This window comes from Aethalodelphis obliquidens, unplaced genomic scaffold, assembly GCF_003676395.1.
Source record: "Aethalodelphis obliquidens isolate GAN/ISIS:26980383/991018 unplaced genomic scaffold, ASM367639v1 scaffold32, whole genome shotgun sequence".
Lineage (NCBI taxonomy): Eukaryota > Metazoa > Chordata > Mammalia > Artiodactyla > Delphinidae > Aethalodelphis > Aethalodelphis obliquidens.
Window position 1 is genome coordinate 3,363,991 of NW_020837976.1, and position 19,886 is coordinate 3,383,876.

At 46.3% G+C, this 19,886-nt stretch overlaps 1 protein-coding gene across 1 annotated transcript in view; it reads left to right on the forward strand.

The window, feature by feature from the left end:
- The window catches only part of LAMA3 (laminin subunit alpha 3), a 225,570-nt gene that overhangs the window by 127,725 nt on the left and 77,959 nt on the right, over positions 1-19,886 (forward strand). Inside the window, exons 33-38 of the mRNA XM_027127533.1 lie at positions 8,098-8,242; positions 9,183-9,323; positions 10,983-11,144; positions 14,003-14,101; positions 16,486-16,569; positions 19,393-19,623. Coding sequence (XP_026983334.1) covers positions 8,098-8,242; positions 9,183-9,323; positions 10,983-11,144; positions 14,003-14,101; positions 16,486-16,569; positions 19,393-19,623 — 862 coding nt within the window. The remainder of the gene's footprint in view (positions 1-8,097; positions 8,243-9,182; positions 9,324-10,982; positions 11,145-14,002; positions 14,102-16,485; positions 16,570-19,392; positions 19,624-19,886) is intronic.

Sequence of the window (19,886 nt, forward strand, 5' to 3'; positions counted from 1 at the left end):
GTCCCTATGTTTAATCATAGGAGGCAAAGGAGCCAAGGAGGTGGAGAAGCAGTTTTCAGGCAGGAAGAGAAGCAGGAGAATTCACTGTCTGAGAACCAGTGGGAGAGTTTTAAAAGGACATGGATGGTCAGCAGAAGAAGTTGCTGCAAACAGGACCTCACACACAGTCTCTCAATGCTGCCACCACAGAGAAAGGAAACTGAGAACGCATTAAAAACTGTAAAAGTCAGTTAAGGCACCATCTACGAGAGAGAGATTTACCACAGGATGTTAGGTACAAATTCTAAGGAGAATTTAACAAACCTTCACTAGCCAAAGACAGTTTAGTAGACTAGAAAATTCCTAACTCAGGACTGAGGACATGTTGTATAGTAGTTTTGCCCACACCCGAGGGAACATCAACAGGAATGGAATCTCATTGACCAAACCAAGACGTGAAATTATTTATCCTGACATTACCAAAAAGGCTGTAATCACCTAATGGGATGACGCATCTTTCCATGATCAAAGTGGATTTGTCATGAAAGGGCCTTGGCAGATAATGTAAGAAAAACTTCAGTTTATTACATGACTGTAAATTGCACAAATTACCCATGATAATTCCAGTGTTGATGCCAAAAAAGCTTTCGATTGCCTAAAGGATTATTTCTTTAGAAAATATTAGAGGAAAGAATGCTCCCCGCTGCCCCTGAAAATATCCTAATGAAAATGAAGAATGTGTTTAGAGGAACCTAACATTCAAGTAAAAGAAGTAATCAAAGAAACCTGGAACTTGCAGTAAAAAGAAGAACATATCCTTTCTCAGTGATACAACAGACTCTCTTACAGTTGTGCAAGTTATCACAAATCACAAAGCTGAGAAATTTGAATTTTCAAATTTTATTTGACTATTTAGATGTGTTAACGTTTATCATACTAAAGGGAAATCGAACTGTTATAAATATTAATCTCCTTTCAAATGAATTACAGAAATAATTGCAGCAATCCACAATACTCAATTTGTTCTTAATTGAAACTAGTGCTGTAATTTTAGACACAATTGGAAATAAATTCAATTGGAGCCATAAGATTGAGTTCTTGCTTAGCTTTTTTGTTTGTTTGTTTGTTTTTGCGGTACGCGGGCCTCTCACTGTTGTGGCCTCTCCCATTGCGGAGCACAGGCTCCGGACGCGCAGGCTCAGCGGCCATGGCTCACGGGCCCAGCCGCTCCGCGGCATGTGGGATCTTCCCGGACTGGGGCACGAACCTGTGTCCCCTGCATCAGCAGGCGGACTCTCAACCACTGCGCCACCAGGGAAGCCCCTTGCTTATCTTTGTCATGAACTAGCCAGGAGACTCTGGGCAAGTTGCTTTGCCTTCCTTGGTCTCAGCTTCCTAATCTATAAAATGAAGCTTGGTACAATCATCTCCAACTTCCCACCTAAATTTAAAACTCTGATTCTATTTCTTCTTCAATCTCTGATTGTATCATGGAAAATATTACAAAAGTATATTGTATAAGTGATAAAAAGTCCATTGTTTGGGACAACTCTGTCGGGATTGTGGTCTTAAAGATGCTTACATTGATCAAAATTTCATTTTTTTATAGCATCACAGTAATTGAATCAGATATAATAGCAATGAAAAAGTACATTTGCATCTGCTTTTAATAGTGGATGATTGTGCCATCAGATTCTTTGAACAAACGAAAGAGCTAGACTAGCCTCAGAAGATTTTATCAATCAGATACACAGATGCTGGGAATCACTGCTTTAAAAGACTATCGTCACGTCGATGACTTTCAAGACATTTTAAGATCGGTTATAGGAGATGGCAGTTCACCTGGACGTCCAGTGAAACCACATGTGCAAACGTGCCTTTTCAGAAGAGCAGCAGCAAAAGGAAAGCCATTTGGGGGGACCCTGATCTCAGCCAGTCTCACAGATTTACTAAATGTGTTAGATGGAGAAACGAAATGCCAGAAAAGGTCGTAGACTTGGCATTCTGGGAACAGAAGTACTTCCAGGTCGGCAGAAATCCACAAGCCCTAACAACCTGGAGAAGCAATCCCTTTGAGGCAGCTCATCAAATAATAGGAATGGTAAATTCCAGACGGCGTGCAGGCAGGTGCTGGGACACAGTGGTGAGCAGGGCGGATGGGGACGCACAGAGCTCAGAGTTCTCACTTACGTTTCCTCTGTCCCAGAGGCACCTACCTTTTAAAGTTCTCTAGAGGGTTAAATATCGTGTGTGAAAACCCTTAGAATAGTACCTGACACACACTTGCACCCAGTATTAGCTGTTGTTATTATTTGCGAGGCGCTTGGCTGTCTGCCTTCTGCCCTTTATACTTTGTCCTCCTGAAGCCCCACCCATTCTCCTGGCTTCAACCACCCGACCCTTGATGATTCCCAGATCCAGAGCTCCAGTTCTGATCCCTGACGGCTGTCTTATCCCACATTCGTTGAAAATCCGTTCTACCTGGGTTCCCCTATTGGTTTTCCTTAGGGGGGGCCTTGGCGGACAAGTCCCCTGACCTCTGAGCTCCTGTCCCCTCACATGTATAATGAAGTGTTAGATTAGATGATCTTTAAGGGCCCTCTCAACTCCTAAACTCTACACTGATTCCATATCTGAAACCCTTGCCATTGTCTTGCCTTTCAGGCCATTCCTCTCTTTGAATGTTTTTTAAAAAATTCTACATATTGGTGACAGCCTCCTCCCGGTCCCCAAAGCCTGAAATCTCAGCATCACCTTAGAGTCAATTCCTTTTTCCTACAGTCAATCAGGTGTCAACTTCTAACAAAGTGTGTATTATCCCCCTTCCTTCGATGGCCCCCTGCAGGTACTTCCGCCTGGTGAGGTCCTTTGTGACCACTTCCTGTGTGAGTGATCCTGACAGTCTCCGGATTGACCTTCCTTTTCCTGGCTTCCTTTCTTCCTTCCTTCCTCCCTTCACCTTTCCTTCCTTCCTTCCTTCCTTCCTTCTTTTCTCCCTGATTGAAGGGGAATATGCTAGTACACAATTATACTGGGATTTAAAAATCGATTTTCTCCGTCATTTTTTTATTAGTGCATAGAGAACGTTGATACATGCACGTGTCTATGATTTCATCTTCTTGGTGTGTGGGGTTTTTTAAAAACTAGGATGAAACATTTTCTTCAGTCCCTGTGATGTTTTGTTTTTGTTTCGGGCTTTAAATTCTGTTTCGTCAGTTAGTAGGTTTTATGACTCAAACCATATCCAGCGCCTACTCCAGTCTGGGTGCTGTGCTTCGTGCCAAAGGCACACATACCTGCTAACGAGAGGTCATGGTCTGGTAGGGGACCCTCTACTAATCAATAATGACAGTGCAGCATAATGAGCGCCATATTGTGTGCAGGCCGCTGGGGGGCGGAAGTGGCTCTGACCGGTACCACGTCCATCACATGACTCTTTGCGTAAGAACCTTGCTCAAGTCTCCATCGTCTGAGAAAATAAAGACCAGCTTTCCGTGGTGATCTGGCCCCCACTCACCTAACTTAAGCCTTTTTTCAGCTTCTCTGGTTTTTCTCACTTTCTCTAAACACTATTTGCCTCAGTTCAGTTATCAGCTCTCCTTTCCCCTCTTCTGTGACCCCCAAATTATCCACATCCTTCAAGGATTCTGTATGAAAGGTACAGATGCAAAGAAGGCATGAAGCCACTGCAAGCCCACAGAGCTACGCTTGTCATCTCATTGCCGAAAGCTAGTTCTAAGCTTAGCCATCCCATCTCTCACGTGATTACCTTACTTTCTGCATCTCTATGTCCCATGTCCTCAGTGAAAATGCGCGAAGGTCAAGACAGGCTTATTCTACTTTTTCCCCTCCCTCCCATGTCCCCTAAACCGAGGATGTGTATATATCAATAGAAGGCACTCAGTAATTATAGGATGAATAAATGAATGAATGTAAGGTAGACTTTGGATTCTAGTTTAAAACTGGACTTGAATGGAATGCAATATTAAGGGATCCGTGGTATTTAATGAGCAAAGGGTAGAGTTCACCCTAATGCCCGACTTTCCGGTGACCTGTGAGACACACGAGCACCCACACACTTGCAGGTGTCATCTCATAATGTTTGGCCCTGAGCTCATTGCCGTGGAGATGACTTCACTTGACCCGCATCCTCAGTGATGCCACTCTGCACCTCCTGGCAGCAGCAACTGGAACCTTCCTGCCATTGCAGGAAGGACAGCTCCTCCGGTAGCACAGCGTCTCCCTGGAGGAGTGTGCAAGGTCAGGCTGACTTTAGGTCGTTTTTAAAAGACATTCAGCCAGACTTCGAGGAGGAAGTTTCCTTTTTATTCCCTGTTGTCTTGGCACCACACAGAGCTCCTTCGGTTGCCTGCTTTTGCGCGGGATTCACGTGTTCATTGCTCTCGGCGTGGCATTACACAGAATCCAGACATCGTATTTTCCATGTTGTGGTGAGCCCTTGCCCATCAGTCCCACCCGGGGTCCTGGGGTTCAGCTCCCAGGCCACTGCTGCTATCACTCTGTTCAGCTTTTTGCTTTTTTCTATCCACTCTCCTGTGCTCGGCTGCTACCTACGCGCTGAGTGAGGCTCAGCGCTTCATCCCATGTTACCGACGCGGTTACACCCTCTCTGCCCAGCTGTCCCTCCCACCACGTCATCCCACGGACGCCCTGAAGTAAACAGGCAGACGTTTCTCCTGGTCTCGACAAGCGGCTTGCGCAGCTGTCCACCCTGCAAAATACTCCCCTTCCTTTCTTTTCCAGTGAAGTGAAAATATAAGAAAGAGGCTCCCGTCTGCCTGTCCTCACCTTCAAGGCCTGGGTCCAGGTCAATGCTTAGGGTCACTTGTCCCCCGGAGGCACTCAGGGTGTGAGAGGCTCGTGGGCACCAGCCTTCCGTGAATGCACCTGTTGGCCAGCAGCCCTGAGTGTTTGCTAAAAGAAGCGTCCTGGACTTCAGGACGACAAGCTGCCTGGATGGGACTTTGTGACAAGAGCCCTGAGCACGGCATCCTTTTCCTCACTGCCGGTGGGAGGAGCAGGGAACGCCCAGGCTGAGTCGGGTCATTGCCAAAGTTCCTCCTCTGGTCTAGGTTTCTTCTTCCAGACAATTTTATTTGGAGGGGTTCTATGTACTCTCCCTTCCCATCTCTCACCCACCAGAGTTCTTGTGCTCCAGAAATAGGGAGTCATCTGGGAACAGTCAATTTTCTGCTGGCCCGTGATTGCATTTAGTTTGGGATTCACAAGAAGAGAGTAGGTTGTTATTAACCTGGGCCTAGGAACAAAATTGTGTGTGCTAGAGAGAGAGAGAGAGAAAGAGAGAGAGAGAGAGGTGATGTAACCTGTGAGTGGGTGGAAGTACTTTTCTGAGTTGGCTCATAGTTCCTCCAGCTTCCCAGAGGGTCCCTGACCTCTTCCAGAGTTTGCAGTCCCAAGTCTGCAGCAATCGCTCCAAGCAGACTGCTTCCACCTTCCACCTACCACCTAAAGCACTAGAGGTGTGATTTGGAGAATACTTTTGTTCCTCACGGAAACAGTCCCTGCAGGTATCAGGTAGGGAGGGAGATGAGGGGGTGGGGCTGTGCTGAATGACATTTGACCTGTCAGCAGGCCTTGCAGGTAAAAGTGATTTTGTCTTCTTAGCTGTGGTGAGTGGGATAAAGGGAAACACATCTGCTCCCCTTAGCTGATACCATAACAGGAGTAATGATAGCAAATACTTACATGTGCACGGCACTCTTCTAAGGTTTTTAGATGTTTATTAAATTCTCACGGTAATCCTATGAAGTGGGTATTATGAGCTACTCTTACAGATGAGGAACGTCAGTTGTAAAGAGATTAATTGCTCGAGCTTCCTGTAAGTAGCAGAGTTGGGATTCGAACCTAGGCCACCTGGTCCTAAGTTTGTGTACTTAAACACGTACAGAATGCTTTACTTAATTATAAGCAGACATTTGCCAAAGGCAAACTTACTGGGATATAAAGTTATATTTGTCTTTTTTGGGGATGGTCCCTGGGGTGAGATTATTTTTTTAATTGAAGTATAGTTGATGCACGATATTATATAAACTACAGGTGTACAATATAGTGATTCCCAATTTTTAAAGGTTATACTCCACTTACAGTTACTATAAAATATTGGTGTTGTACGATATATCCTTACAGCTTATTTTATACATAATAGTTTGTACCACTTCCTCCCCCACTTCCCTCTCCCCACTGATAGCCACCAGTTTGTTCTCTATATCTGGGAGTCTGCTGCTTTTTTGTTATATTCACTAGTTTGTTGTATTTTTTAGATTCCATACATAAGTGAGATGATACAGTATTTGCATTTCTCTCTCTGACTTATTTCACATAGCAGAACGTTCTCCAAGTCCATCCATGTTGCTGCAGATGACAAGATTTCATTCCTTTTTATGGCTGAGTAGTATTCCATTGTATATAGATACCATATCTTCATTATCCTCGAGTGAGATAGGTGATAGCTTACACTTGGTAGCAAGTTAACGATAAAATGTTTCAAATCAGATTGTACTCCTAACAGTCTAATAGAAAGCAGATTTCCAAATACTTTCTTCGGACCCACAAGAAAAAATCAGTATGCAGATCCATCAGGCCTCAGCTGTGCAGCTCAGTGACCAAAGCTGCCTCTTCCTCTCCTCGCGTCTCGGGTGTTGGGCTTCTCAGCCCTGAGAAGCCTCTAGTGTTTTCTCAGCCACTCTTGTGCTCAGAGCTCCCTGGAGCCTCCTTGGAGCCCAGCCCCACACAGGCCGTTGCCCACCTCCCTCCCTGCTCCACTGTCCAGCCAGACCACTGGGGGTCCTCCTTGCCTTCTGTCGCCTCGCCCAGACCACGATGAGCCCCAGCATCCTGCCCCTAAGATAGTTTGGAACCCATCCCCCCATCCATACTGAGAACCTCTGCCCTCGTTCGGCCCCCTCATCTACCTGCTGTGGAACCGATCTCAGCTCAGTCCTTCACACACAGCCAGCTGCCCTCCTTCCTCTCTGAAAGCTTTCCAAGATGACGGTGGTCCTGGGAGGCAGCGGCTACTGCTTCCCGTCTCCCTCAGACGAGAAAGCAAGGCCTTGAGAAGTTGGATAACTTGCTGAGACGCTGTCTCTAATACACGTGAGAGCTGGGGTGAAACTCCAGCCAGTCCACCTTCAGTGTGCAGAGCTCAGCCCCGCGCTCCAGGGCCCCAGACAGTGTCACAATGGCCAGCACCTCCGTCCACATGAGCCGGCCCCCTCCCACCTCTCCAGGCTCGTGGTTCAGCATCCCTGCTCATACCCCTGCTCCAGGAGCACCCGCTGTGTTCTCTGCACATGCCAAGCTGTGTCCTCCTGTTCCTGCTGTCTGGAATGCCTGCCCCACCTCCTAACCCGGGACACTTGGACTTTTACACTCAGCTCAGGCATCACCTCCCCCAGGGATGCTGGGTCCGAGCTGGCCCTCTAACCCCTGTTTAGATCCTGTGTGTATATCGTTCACATTTCCACCTCAACACTTAAGAGCTCTCAGGCCCAGGGACTATGTCCTTCTGTGCACCCCAGAGCCTAGTACCAAGCCTGGCCCTTGGAATCACATCAATGATGGTCATTGTTCTTTTTTTAATTAAGGTATAACTGACATGTAACATTATATTAGTTTCAGGTGTATACATAATAATTCGCTATTTGCGTACATTGTGAAATGATCACCACGGTAAGTCTAGTTAGCACCCGTCACCATACATAGTTACAAATTTTTTTTCTCATGAGAAGTATTTTTAAGATTTACTCTCTTACCAACTTTCAAATATGCAATGCAGTGTTATTAACTATTGTCACCATGCTGTACATGACATCCCAGGACCTGTTCATTTTATAACTGGAAGTGTGTATCTTTTGACCCCTTTCATCATCAGGATGACGGTCACCTTGAGCTATTTTGTGTGAGTGCCTTGTATCCGCTTCTCTCCATTCTGCCTTGGACGCTAGCACCCCGTGGACAGGCCCTATGTCTGTTTAACTGGCTTCATACAGCAACTGCCTTGCGGCAGTGCAGGTCGGCTTTAGAAGCGTGTGTAGAAAGATGACGAGGACGTTTGCTTCCTTTGCTTAAGTACAGATGCAAGCCCAGAATCACAGGGCGGCAGTGTGACCGGTGTGCTTCCGGCTTCTACCGCTTCCCTGAGTGCCTCCCCTGCCAATGCAACAGAGATGGGACTGAGCCAGCAGGCTGTGACCTGGGGACAGGGTCTTGTCTCTGCAAGGTAAGACGGAATGTGCAACGCTGGGGACGTTGGCCACTGACCATTGTGGAGGGTCTTCATGCTGAGTCATTGTATAAAAATAGGTGGGAAATGGGATTGACCCAAGATAGATTTCCATAGTGACTATAGCACTTTCTAGTCATTCTCATTGGATAGAAATAGTTAGAAACGAAGACCTCCCCCCCCGCACTGCTCTTGTCCTTTGAAGAGGCCACAGACCTCCTTAAGAATCTGATGACAGATATATACTGTCTTCAGAAAAATCGACACAAACATTTGTCTATAGTTTCAAGAGGTATATGGGTTCCCCTGAAGCCTATTCCTGCCCCATGCACCCCAGGTTAATCATCTCTGCTCCAAGGCATTCTGCAGGGTGTAGGAGAGCCCCCGAGTCCCAGTGGATGTTCTAAAGCGGTAGTAAGTGGGATGAACCCCTTCCCCCATATCGTGAATCCTTCTGGTGCTCTTTCTCTACCTCCAGGTTGCCAAAGGGCATCTTACGAAATTTAGGAAATCCTCTCTTCCATTTGTACATGGTATAAAAGTTTAAATAATTAATGTGAGGGGCTTCCCTGCTGGCGCAGTGGTTGAGAGTCCGCCTGCCAATGCAGGGGACACGGGTTCGTGCCCCGGTCCGGGAAGATCCCACGTGCCACGGAGCGGCTGGGCCCGTGAGCCATGGCCGCTGAGCCTGCGCGTCCGGAGCCTGTGCTCCGCAATGGGAGAGGCCACGGCAGTGAGAGGCCCGCGTACCGCCAAAAAAAAAAAAAAGTGTAAATAATTAATGTGGTAAAAAGCTTAACAGCCATGTAACTTTGGATGCTTTGTTGGCATCCATGTTCTGTCATCTTAGGTTGATACTTAATTTGTGCACTTAGATCTCTTCCATCAGAGAACCTTTAGAAGGAATGACCTCTTGTTTCATGTTTTTCTTCAATAGGAAAACGTGGAAGGTACAGAATGTAACGTGTGTCAGGAAGGGTCATTCTACCTGGACCCAGCGAACCCCAAAGGTTGTACCAGCTGCTTTTGTTTCGGAGTCAGTCATCGTTGTCACAGCTCACATAAGAGGAGAGCTAAGGTGGGCAGGGCATTAGACTCCTTTTGTTTTTATTTAGTACTTCCAAATGAGGAAGTAATGCATTGGCATGAAACGTGAAGGGTTATGGAGTTTTTTTAGCATCTTGCTTGGTTAGAATGTTAAGCGTTGTGCTCGCTGGTCCTCAACCTGCAGTGTTCTGTCCCCAGATGTCCTCATGTCCCTCAGTTCATCAGCTCTCTGCTCAAGTGCTTAGAGACGCCATCCCTCACTCTGTGGTTTCACCCTTCTCTGTGTACTTCATAGCGTGTATCACAGTTCTAAAGGTTGTCTATTACGTATCTATTTTCTCCACCACTCACAGGTAAGCTCCTTGATACAATCCCAGTGCCTTGAGCAGGATCTGGAACGTAGTAGATGCTCAATAAAAACTCATTAAATAAATGGAGTTAGTTGTTCCTGCCCCTCATTTCTTCTTATCTGCTTATCTTCCTGTTTTACTTTCCTTCTCACCTGTTTTAAAATTAACTCCAGGAGGGGCTTCCCTGGTGGCGCAGTGGTTGGGAATCTGCCTGCCAATGCAGGGGACACGGGTTCGAGCCCTGGTCCGGGAAGATCCCACATGCTGCAGAGCAACGAGTAGCCCCCGGCTCACTGCAACTATAGAAAGCCAGCGCGCAGCAATGAAGACCCAAAGCAGCCAAAAATAAATGAATAAATTAATTAATTAAAAAAAAATTAACTCCAGGAAACTAAAACTTTTGTTGCCTTCATGATTCCATGAACCATTAGTCTCATGCTTGCTTTCTTGTGTGACATGTCTTAATGTCCAGCAAGTATTCAAAGAAAGATTATTTTCTCTATTTTACTGCCTGCCTCCTGAAAGGAATGCAGGCTTGTAATGGGGAAAAAAAAAAAAATTAGTTTGTAAATCCACCCTGAAGTCTCCTCTTCTTACCCTCAGGGGAACCCAGAAGCATTATTCTGACTCTATGTCTTGTCAGTTCCTTCTTTTTCTTCCCCTCATAGTTTAACTCCTGGCTTCCTTTGTGATCTGGGGAATATTTAATTTTGATGCTCCTTGGGACTTCCCTGGTGGTCCAGTGGCTAAGACTCCGTGCTCCCAATGCAGGGGGCCTGGGTTCAATCCCTGGTCAGGGGACTAGATCCCACATGCCACAACTAAGAGTTCTCATGCTGCAACTAAAGATCCTGCCTGCCGCAACTTAAGACCCAACACAGCCCAATAAGTAAATAAATATTTTAAAATAATAATAATTTTGACGCTCCATTTAGAGAAAAATAATGACAGCAGTCCACTGTATTCCACATCACATTTTCTAAGGAGCTCACCATTAAAATGTGCCCACAGTCCTAGTTATTATTCACACCCTTATTTGTGTATTATTTGAATATTTTTTGAACACCTACTAAATGTCAGGAACCAGGATGCGTGCTGGGCTACAAGGATAAGTCCCACGTGCGTCTGGTCGCTACCCTTTGAGAATTCCTAGTTGTGATAGGTCAGGTGGGGGCTGAGTGGGAGTGGGCTCCCTCACTGGAGTCAGACACGAGAGGAGATACCGGAGGGAAGCCTTTGAAGTAAGGTGGCTGCCCCACAGCTCTTTCTACTCTGCATAATTCAGCCATCGTCAAAGATGCCATGGGCACACGTTTCCATCCATTGCCTCTGTGTTTCAGTTTGTGGATATGATGGGCTGGCGCCTGGAGACGGCGGACGGAGTGGACATCCCCATCTCCTTCAACCCGGGCAGCAGCAGCGTGGTGGCTGACCTCCAGGAGCTGCCCTCAACGGTTCACAGTGCGTCGTGGGTCGCCCCTGCTTCCTACTTGGGGGACAAGGTAACCAAGTCCTGCTGTTCTCCCACGCTCTTGCTGGACCTCCTCCATCACTGCACGGGCACCATCTACTGGATGTCTGCAAGGAAGGTTCTGGAAGTTCAGGTTACTAAAACTGAAGAACTTCGGTTAATCACAAATGCAGAAGATGGAGAGGCTGAGGGTGTATGGGCCTCAGGGGCCCACATAGTTGCTGACCAACAAAGGAAATCCTGCACCAGGTTCTTCCTGATTTTCACTTAATGCCAAAGAAATTTCCTCTGGGGAAGTAACCATTTAAATAATATCTGCCGCGAATGGCACACGTATGCTTTTAAATGCCAATGCTGAGAATGCTTTGTTTTAAAGCAGAAGAAGGGCCCCTTGTCAGGAAAACAAAAGCTGAGAAGTGACTCATGAGTTTATTAAAAGAGGCACAGGATCCAGTGACAGCACGGCTTTCATTAGTAGAGTCACGTGTGGTCATGAATACATTTTATTTCTTTTTTTAAAGTTTTTATTGGAGTATAATTGATTGACAATGTTGTGTTAGTTTCAGGTGTACAGCAGAGTGGATCAGTCATACATTTACATATACCACTCTTTCTTTAGATCCTTTTCCCATAAAGGTCATTACAGAGTATTGAGTAGAGTTCCCTGTGCTGTACAGTAAGTCCTTATTCGTTATCTATTTTATACGTAGTAGTGTGTATATGTCACAGATGTAAAAAACAAACTTATGGTTACCAAGGGGGGAAGGGGGAGAAGAGGGATAAACTGGGAGACTGGGAGTCACGTGTGGTTAGACGCTCCTTGGGGAGCTTATAAAGGAGTTGCTTTTCCTGTGCTGCGTAAATTATTATTCCAGGATCTGACCACCTACACTCATTTATATGGACAGAAGTAGAAACATCCTCAGGTGATATATGCGCCTGGTGGCCCAGGATAGAGCTTTGGAGAAAGGGTGGATTTCACAGAGCCCAGCCCAGGCGATGCCGCAGTCTCACATCTACAATGACTAAATATTCGTCCCTTGTCAGCCTGAGCTCTCTGATTCTGTCTTCAGGTTGAAGGACTATGGATTTTGACCTCTGAGTATGGGAAATGTTGCTCCTCTCATATAACCCCACTTCTCCCTCGTGTGATATACCTCTTCACGTCTATATGGCGAGCCCTGTACTTACTGGTCATCTAGTCCTGGCTAACAAATGACCCACAAACTTGGAAGCTTAAAGCAACAGACGGTCATTTTCTTGCCCAGTTTCCGTGGATCAGGAATCCAGGAGTGGATGGCTCAGGGTCCTTCATGCAGTTGTGGTCAAGATGTCAGCCAGGGCTGCAGGCATCTGGGACTGGAGGATCCACTTCCAAGCTCACTGGCGTGGTTGTCGGCAGGCCAGTGTTCCTGGCTGGCCGGTGGTCAGAGGCTTCAGTTCCTATTCACGTGAGGCCCACCGTAGGCTGCCTGAGGGTCCTCATGACATGGCAGCTGGCTTCCTCCAAAGCAAATGAGGGAGAGAGAAAGAGGTGGGTGGGAGGGGAGAGGAGAGAGAAGAGACAGGGAGGGAGAGCAACGTTTTTGTAACCTAATTTCAGAAATGACACACCGTCACTTCTAACATATTTTGTTCGTTAGAACCCAGTCACAAAGCCCAGCTCACGCTCCGGGAGGAGAATTAAGCTCCACCTCTTGAAAGCAAGAATATCAAAGGATACGTAGACATATCTTTAACCTCCTCAGTCCATCAGAAAGGCAAAACTTAATCTCAATAAGATGATTCAAGATGTGACCTCGGAATACTTCCAGATTCTAAGGTCATAACTCTGTGAAGCTGTGTAGGCTGTAGCTTCTAGGGAAGCACTTCAGTGGATTGGGGGCCCTGCAGGGCTGCCCCTCCTCCCTGCACCAGATTATGTGCATCTCCAATAAGGGTATTTTGTCTGCCTTCCCTGAGATGATGTTGCCTCTGATTTCCATCCTTCGGTCACTCCTTCCTTCTTGATCAGTTTTTACTTTAAGGGTGGGAGATATCAGGACCAGAGGTGAAGTCGCTGTCTAAAAAACCCATGATCATTCACCTCCATGTTTCCACCACCGGCATGCTGCGGAGGCAGCACTGAGAGGAGGCCCGTATACCTGGTGGTACAGGCGGACATGGCTTATGCATCTAGGAGAATGCAGAATCACTTAGGAAATATGCACCATGTGCCCTCAGGGGAAGCTGTTTTTTTGTTTTGTTTTGTTTTATGGTACGCAGGCCTCTCACTGTTCTGGCCTCTCCCGTTGCGGAGCACAGGCTCCGGACGCGCAGGCCCAGCGGCCATGGCTCCCGGGCCCAGCCGCTCAGCGGCATGTGGGATCTTCCCGGACCGGGGCACGAACCCGTGTCCCCTGCATCGGCAGGCGTACTCTCAACCACTGCGCCACCAGGGAAGCCCGGGAAGTTTTTTTTTTTTGACAATTTATTTTTAGAGGTTCATTTTGTAACTGATAGATGTTAACCAAGTCTCTCCATTAAATAGGAAAGCAATGGCCTAGATTTCTTAGAATAGCCGTGGATTAAATAGACATTTTGGTTTAGTCATCATCTAGAATAAAAGGATCTTATTTGTTTCTGCGTGACTATTTTTCTTTTTAACAGAAGTATCTTCTTGCTTGTAAAACTCAATCATGTTCACGTTAAACATTTTAATTGATATAAAATGGCAGAAAGTAGAAAGTTAAAATGCCATCTTCAATTCCACTCAGTAGAAATGACCACTGTTAACAGGCTGATTGTGTATCTTTCCAGATCTATGTGCCAGTGTACTTCGTAGATGAGTTAATGTTGCCATGTTCTCTTTTAATGCTTGTGCTATTAATCCTACTATTTCAATTTCAGGTTTCCTCATATGGTGGCTACCTCACCTACCAAATGAAGTCCTTCGGACTGCCTGGTGACATGGTTCTTCTGGAAAAGAAGCCAGATGTGCAGCTCACCGTAGGTGTCAGAACACGACCCAAGTAGCAGAAAGTGGCGGTTGCAATTGGTGCCAATCCAATTTTAGGACATCTTGATAAGTGGCCTACAGAAAGTTTGGATTAAGTCATTTCCAATATTTTGTAGAAACTCAAAGGGAAGTTTAGAGCATGTAGCACCTCCTCAGGGTCCTTGGTCCCTGACCATCCCAGCCCCAAATGGTTTCTCTTTTCTTCCCTTGCAAAGAACTTAACCATCTCTCACTTGGCGTCTCACAATCACTGCCTCATCATAAACTTGTTTTATGTTTCTATCATTCAATTTTGTCTGACATTTTTGAGACCTCCCTGTTTGCAAAGTCACATTGCTGGGCTTGTAAAGGACAGGTAATCCCTGTCCTCAAAAAAAAGTGTAACCAGGGGCTTTCCTGGTGGTGCAGTGGTTGAGAGTCTGCCTGCTGATGCAGGGGACACGGGTTCGTGCCCCGGTCCGGGAGGATCCCACGTGCCGCGGAGCGGCTGGGCCCGTGAGCCATGGCCGCTGAGCCTGCGCGTCCAGAGCCTGTGCTCCGCAACGGGAGAGGCCACAACAGTGAGAGGCCCGCGTACCAAAAAAAAAATAAAGTGTAACCAGGAGGGGAGATGAGAGAAATGACCAAAGACCTGCAGTCCACTGAACAGTAAGCCTTTGAGTCCAGACAAGACTCTGTGGGAGCTGGAGTCCAAGTGGGGGCTTATGTAGTCGGTGCCCTCAGAAGACTTCATGGAAAAGGTTAGTTTTGAGCCACGCCTTTAAGAATGAGCGTGAGAGGAGAAACACCCTTCCCCTTCCCTGGCAGAGAGTAAGCTGAACCTAGGCAGAGGAGCAGCGCCCCAGGGGTGAGCAGTCCACGTTGGCTGTGTTATCAGCACGTGCTGGGCCATTGAAAACAAGCCCGGAAGTGTAGGAAGGGGGGTGTTTAATGCCATGATGAGGAATTTGGCCTGAGGTAGACGGTGGGGAGCCCCTTCGGTTTTCTGAGAAGAGAAGTGACACCCGCATGCTATGTGCCGGGCACACAGTCCAGAACTGCAGTCTGGAAAATCTTGAGGTAAGGGGTGATATCGCATCCTGCATTGAATCCCCTACAACGTACAGAACCTCGCACATGGGGTGAGGTGCTGTAGCCTGAACTTGTGCTATAATTAATGCGCTGCAATTCCAGCTTCCTGAAGGGTTTTCTTGTGTCATTCACGGTATCAGAGGGGACTGGAAAATCCCACATGCCTCATCCCAGATGAGGGCCTCGCATTCTGGTAGCTTTTTGTGTTCAGGCGTGGCTGTGTTGTGTTTTGTTTCTACTGGCACCCAAGTGTATTGAACTGTTGTTTTAAAAGGTTCTCAAAGGAACCTTTGCAAAACAACTTGAAAAGGAAGCACTCAAGATTTCAGAGTTATAGTCTACGGAAAAATAGTTCCATGGTAAGAATACTGTTATGACATGTTGTATTTCAGCTTCATTATTTTTGCAGAGCATCTCAAATTCAGGCCATTAGTATGCCTATATTTTAATGCAGACTGTTGGAATTCATGGAGAAGTAATGACCAAAATTTCTTCTTAATTTATCTTCAAACATGGAAAGTAATTTAGGCTCATGAAACATTTACTCCGCTGCTTTGCTCCAAACCACTGAAGTTAAAAGCCTATGGGCACGTTTCTTAGATTAAGGTTTTCAATTAGTGATCGCAGATAATGCTTTTCTTTCTGAAAACTGGCTCTAATGAATGAAACCCTTTGGGGTTTGGTGCTACAACAGAAAAGCTGTACTTGTGTGTGTGGGTGTGGGGTGAGCGTGCTGCTTGTGGGTGCTGACCCTCCCATTGGACCCTCGAGAGCCACCGTAATGGGGACGGGCGTGCGGAGGCTAAGTGAGCAGGGCTGGGTCCTGCAGGGTATGGGCTGCAGGGCTAATTCCTCCCCCATATGCCAGCTCTGCTGCTCCCTATCTATGCAGGCTGCACAGGCAGCCTCGCCAACCTTCTACCCTCCCCGCCCTCCCCACTAACCCACCCCGCAAAGCACTTTCTCGCTACCCATGCGGTCCTGTAGGCAGTAAGGAAACCAGCACCTCATGCATTGACTACAAAGCATCATTTTTTAAAAAAAAACTGTTTCCATCTTTTTAAGCCACTTTCAGTCAAGAGAATTTTCCTCGTTTCCTATTTGTGAAAATGAACCGTGTTAGGGCTTATTATTCCATTCCCACGTTACTGCTCCTTTTGCCAGTCAGTTCATTTTGCAGCTACTCTTTTAGAATCAGGCATCTCATGTAATGCAGATCCATAGACGTTTGTTCCTAGATCAGTCATAAACCTCAAAATATCCCAACCAAGCCACTAACACATTCATGTGTTTCTTTAAACAGGGTCAGCACATGTCCGTCATCTATGAGGGGCCGAATGACCCCCGGCCAGACCGGCTGCATCATGGGCGAGTGCAGGTGGTAGAGGTAATGGAAAAGCAAACATGAAATTCTTCTTGATGAGCCTTTTTGTCCCACGATTTAGTTCTTTCAGAGAGTTGTTTTTCTGACTTATTTTATGAATTTAAAATATTAACTATATTTATATAAATGTAATTTAGATATCTAAATTAAAAATATAAATTATGTAAAATATACAGGGCTCCATCCTCACAGGGCTTTGTTGCACCATCTTTATGGGACTTACCACTGTCTCTCCTGTTTTACACCTAAGTATCCTTGTTTTGTAAACTCTGTGAGTCTGTAAATGCTACCATGTAGCTCCCCGTCATCCTCAGGCCTCCCTCAGTGCCTGGGACCTGGTGACTGTCCAACAAATGCTTGGGGTGAATAAAAAGAAAAGTCACAAAAACATCTAACACCAGAAGAAGTAAGAATAATATAGCTAAATGAAGGAAAAAGCTCATCAAATTATAAAGCATTGTATTAAACCTACATGGTTACAATTATTCCTTTAGAGTGTTCCAATTATATTATTAAATACGTCCAGTGAGGATTAGTAAATATATCCTCAAGGTGATACTTTTTCAAGTACCTTGAACTCCCAGACACATTGTAACATTTCTGTACTGGTCCACCCATACAATGGAATACTATTTGGCAATAAATGGAACAAAGTATGGATACTTTCCACACTGTGGATGAACCTCAAAAACATTATACTGAAGGAAAGAAACAAGACACAAAAGCCCATCTATTATGTGATTCTTTTTATATGAGAGAGGTGATGCCAGCAAAAATGGTGAAGAACCTGTTTTTCCTCCATAAAAGCAATGTGGCAGAAATGGTCAAAATCAACTATTTTAGAACTCTGACAGTTAACCAAAGGCTTGTGGAATCTGAAAAGCATTTATTCAAGAAAAATGGCTGAATCTTTTTCCAGTAAATGCACACTACTCCATGATCTGCAGTTGGTTGAATTTGCGAATTTGTAACCACAGGTGTGGAGAGCCAACTGTGAAGTTATATGCAGAATTTTGACTGCTCATAAGGTTGGCGCCTGCATTATTCAAGGGTCAACTCTATGTTCCAAAGAACTGAAAAGAGGATTTTGAAGATATTTGCACACCCATGTTCACTGCAGCACTATTCGCGATAGCCAAAAGGTAGAAGCAACTGAAATGTCTATTGACAGGTGAATGGATGAAGAAAATGTGGCATGTACATACACTGGAATATAATCCAGCCTTCAAAAAGAAGAAAGTCTTGTCACATGCTAGAACATGAATGAAACTTCAGGACAGTACACTAACTGAAATTAGCAAGTCACAAAAAGACAAATACTGTGCGATTCCACTTGTATGAGGTATTTAAAGTACTCAGATTCAGGGCTTCCCTTGTGGCACGGTGGTTAAGAATCCGCCTGCCAATGCAGGGGACACGGGTTAAAGCCCTGGTCTGGGAAGATCCCACATGCCGCAGAGCAACTAAGCCCATGCGCCACAACTACTGAGCCCGCGCTCTAGAGCCCGTGAGCCACAACTACTGAAGCCCGCACGCCTAGAGCCCATGCTCTGCAACAAGAGAAGCCACCCAATGAGAGGCCTGTGCAACGGAACGAAGAGTAGCCCCCGCTCGCCGCAACTAGAGAAAGCCCGCGCGCAGCAACGAAGACCCAACACAGCCAAAAATAAAAATAAATAAATTTATATTTTAAAAAAAAGTACTCAGGGGCTTCCCTGGTGGCACAGTGGTTGAGAGTCCGCCTGCCAATGCAGGGAACACGGGTTCGTGCCCCGGTTCGGGAAGATCCCACGTGCCGCGGAGCGGCTGTGCCCGTGAGCCATGGCCACTGAGCCTGCGCATCCGGAGCCTGTTGCCCCGCAACGGGAAAGGCCACAACAGTGAGAGGCCCGCGTACCGCAAAAAAAAAAAAAAAAGTACTCAGATTCATAGAAACAGAAAAGAGAATGGTGGTTGCCAGGGGCTGCGGGAGGAGGAAACGGGAGTTATTGCTTAATAGGTGCAGAGTTTCAGTTTTGCGGGATGATAAACTTCTAAAGATCTGTTGCACAATGATGTAAATATAATTAACACTCTTGTACCCTACTGTTAAAAATGGTTAAGATGGTAAATTTTATGTTACATGTTATTTACCATCATAAAAATAAAATAATATGCATGTGTATGTGCAAGAAAAGATTGTACTGTCACAATTATGAACATTTAATGAATGATCTGAGCTGTGTGACTTATTCAGTTTCCATGTCTCTCTCCTGTATCTTTCTCACTCTCACTGCTTGCACAAATAAAAGTGCATTTTAGGGCGTCTCTGGTGGCGCAGTGGTTGAGAGTCCGCCTGCCGATGCAGGGGACACGGGCTCGTGCCCTGGTCTGGGAAGATCCCACATGCCGCGGAGCGGCTGGGCCCGTGAGCCATGGCCGCTGAGCCTGCGCGTCCGGGGCCTGTGCTCCGCAGCGGGAGGGGCCACAACAGTGAGAGGCCCGCGTACCGCAAAAAAAAAAAAAAAAAAGTGCCTTTTACAATAAGCCTAACACTGGGAAATCTGATCTCACTTTATTGCTCCTTATTTCCTGCCTTCATTTTTTCCCCCTTCCTCGTGGCCTTCTCCCTTCTTGGAAATAACCCAGGACATGTGATTTCTGAATATAAATCCACTGTGTCTACTTACCTATCTTATTTTAGTATTTTTCCTGATGCATTTTATTTATTTTTTTCCCTGATGCATTTTAAATGGCTTTATTGGATTCCTTCTGGCTGGCTGGCTCTGAAGGCCCTGGGAGTGAGCTTACCACAGGGAGACCTTGCCTCTCTGCTTTCACATGTAGGGAAACTTCAGACACGCCAGCAGCGGTGCCCCCGTGACTCGGGAAGAGTTGATGATGGTGCTGTCTAGACTGCAAGGTGTGCATCTCCGGGGCCTCTACTTCACCGAGACACAGCGGCTCACCCTGAGCGGGGTGGGGCTGGAGGAGGCCTCGGAAACAGGAAGCGGACGTCAAGCACAGAATGTAGAGATGTGTGCCTGCCCCTCTGACTACACAGGTGACTCATGTCAGGTAGGAAACGCTCCTAAACCGTAAAATCCCCCCAGGGTCTCCTGTGGCTGCTGTTCCTGTTTGCTGTCCAGCGCTGCTGGACGATTTGGGGCTCTCTGACCATCAAATTTCTGCTGGGCTCTAGCTTCTATCTTACCTGGACCACTTGCAGGTATTAAATATGAAAAAGAAATCACAAGTGTCTCAAAATCCATCGGAAAGCCACAGAAGCTCGGTGGATCCTGGGGGTTGCAGAAATCTGGACTTTCTGGGAAGCAGGAAGG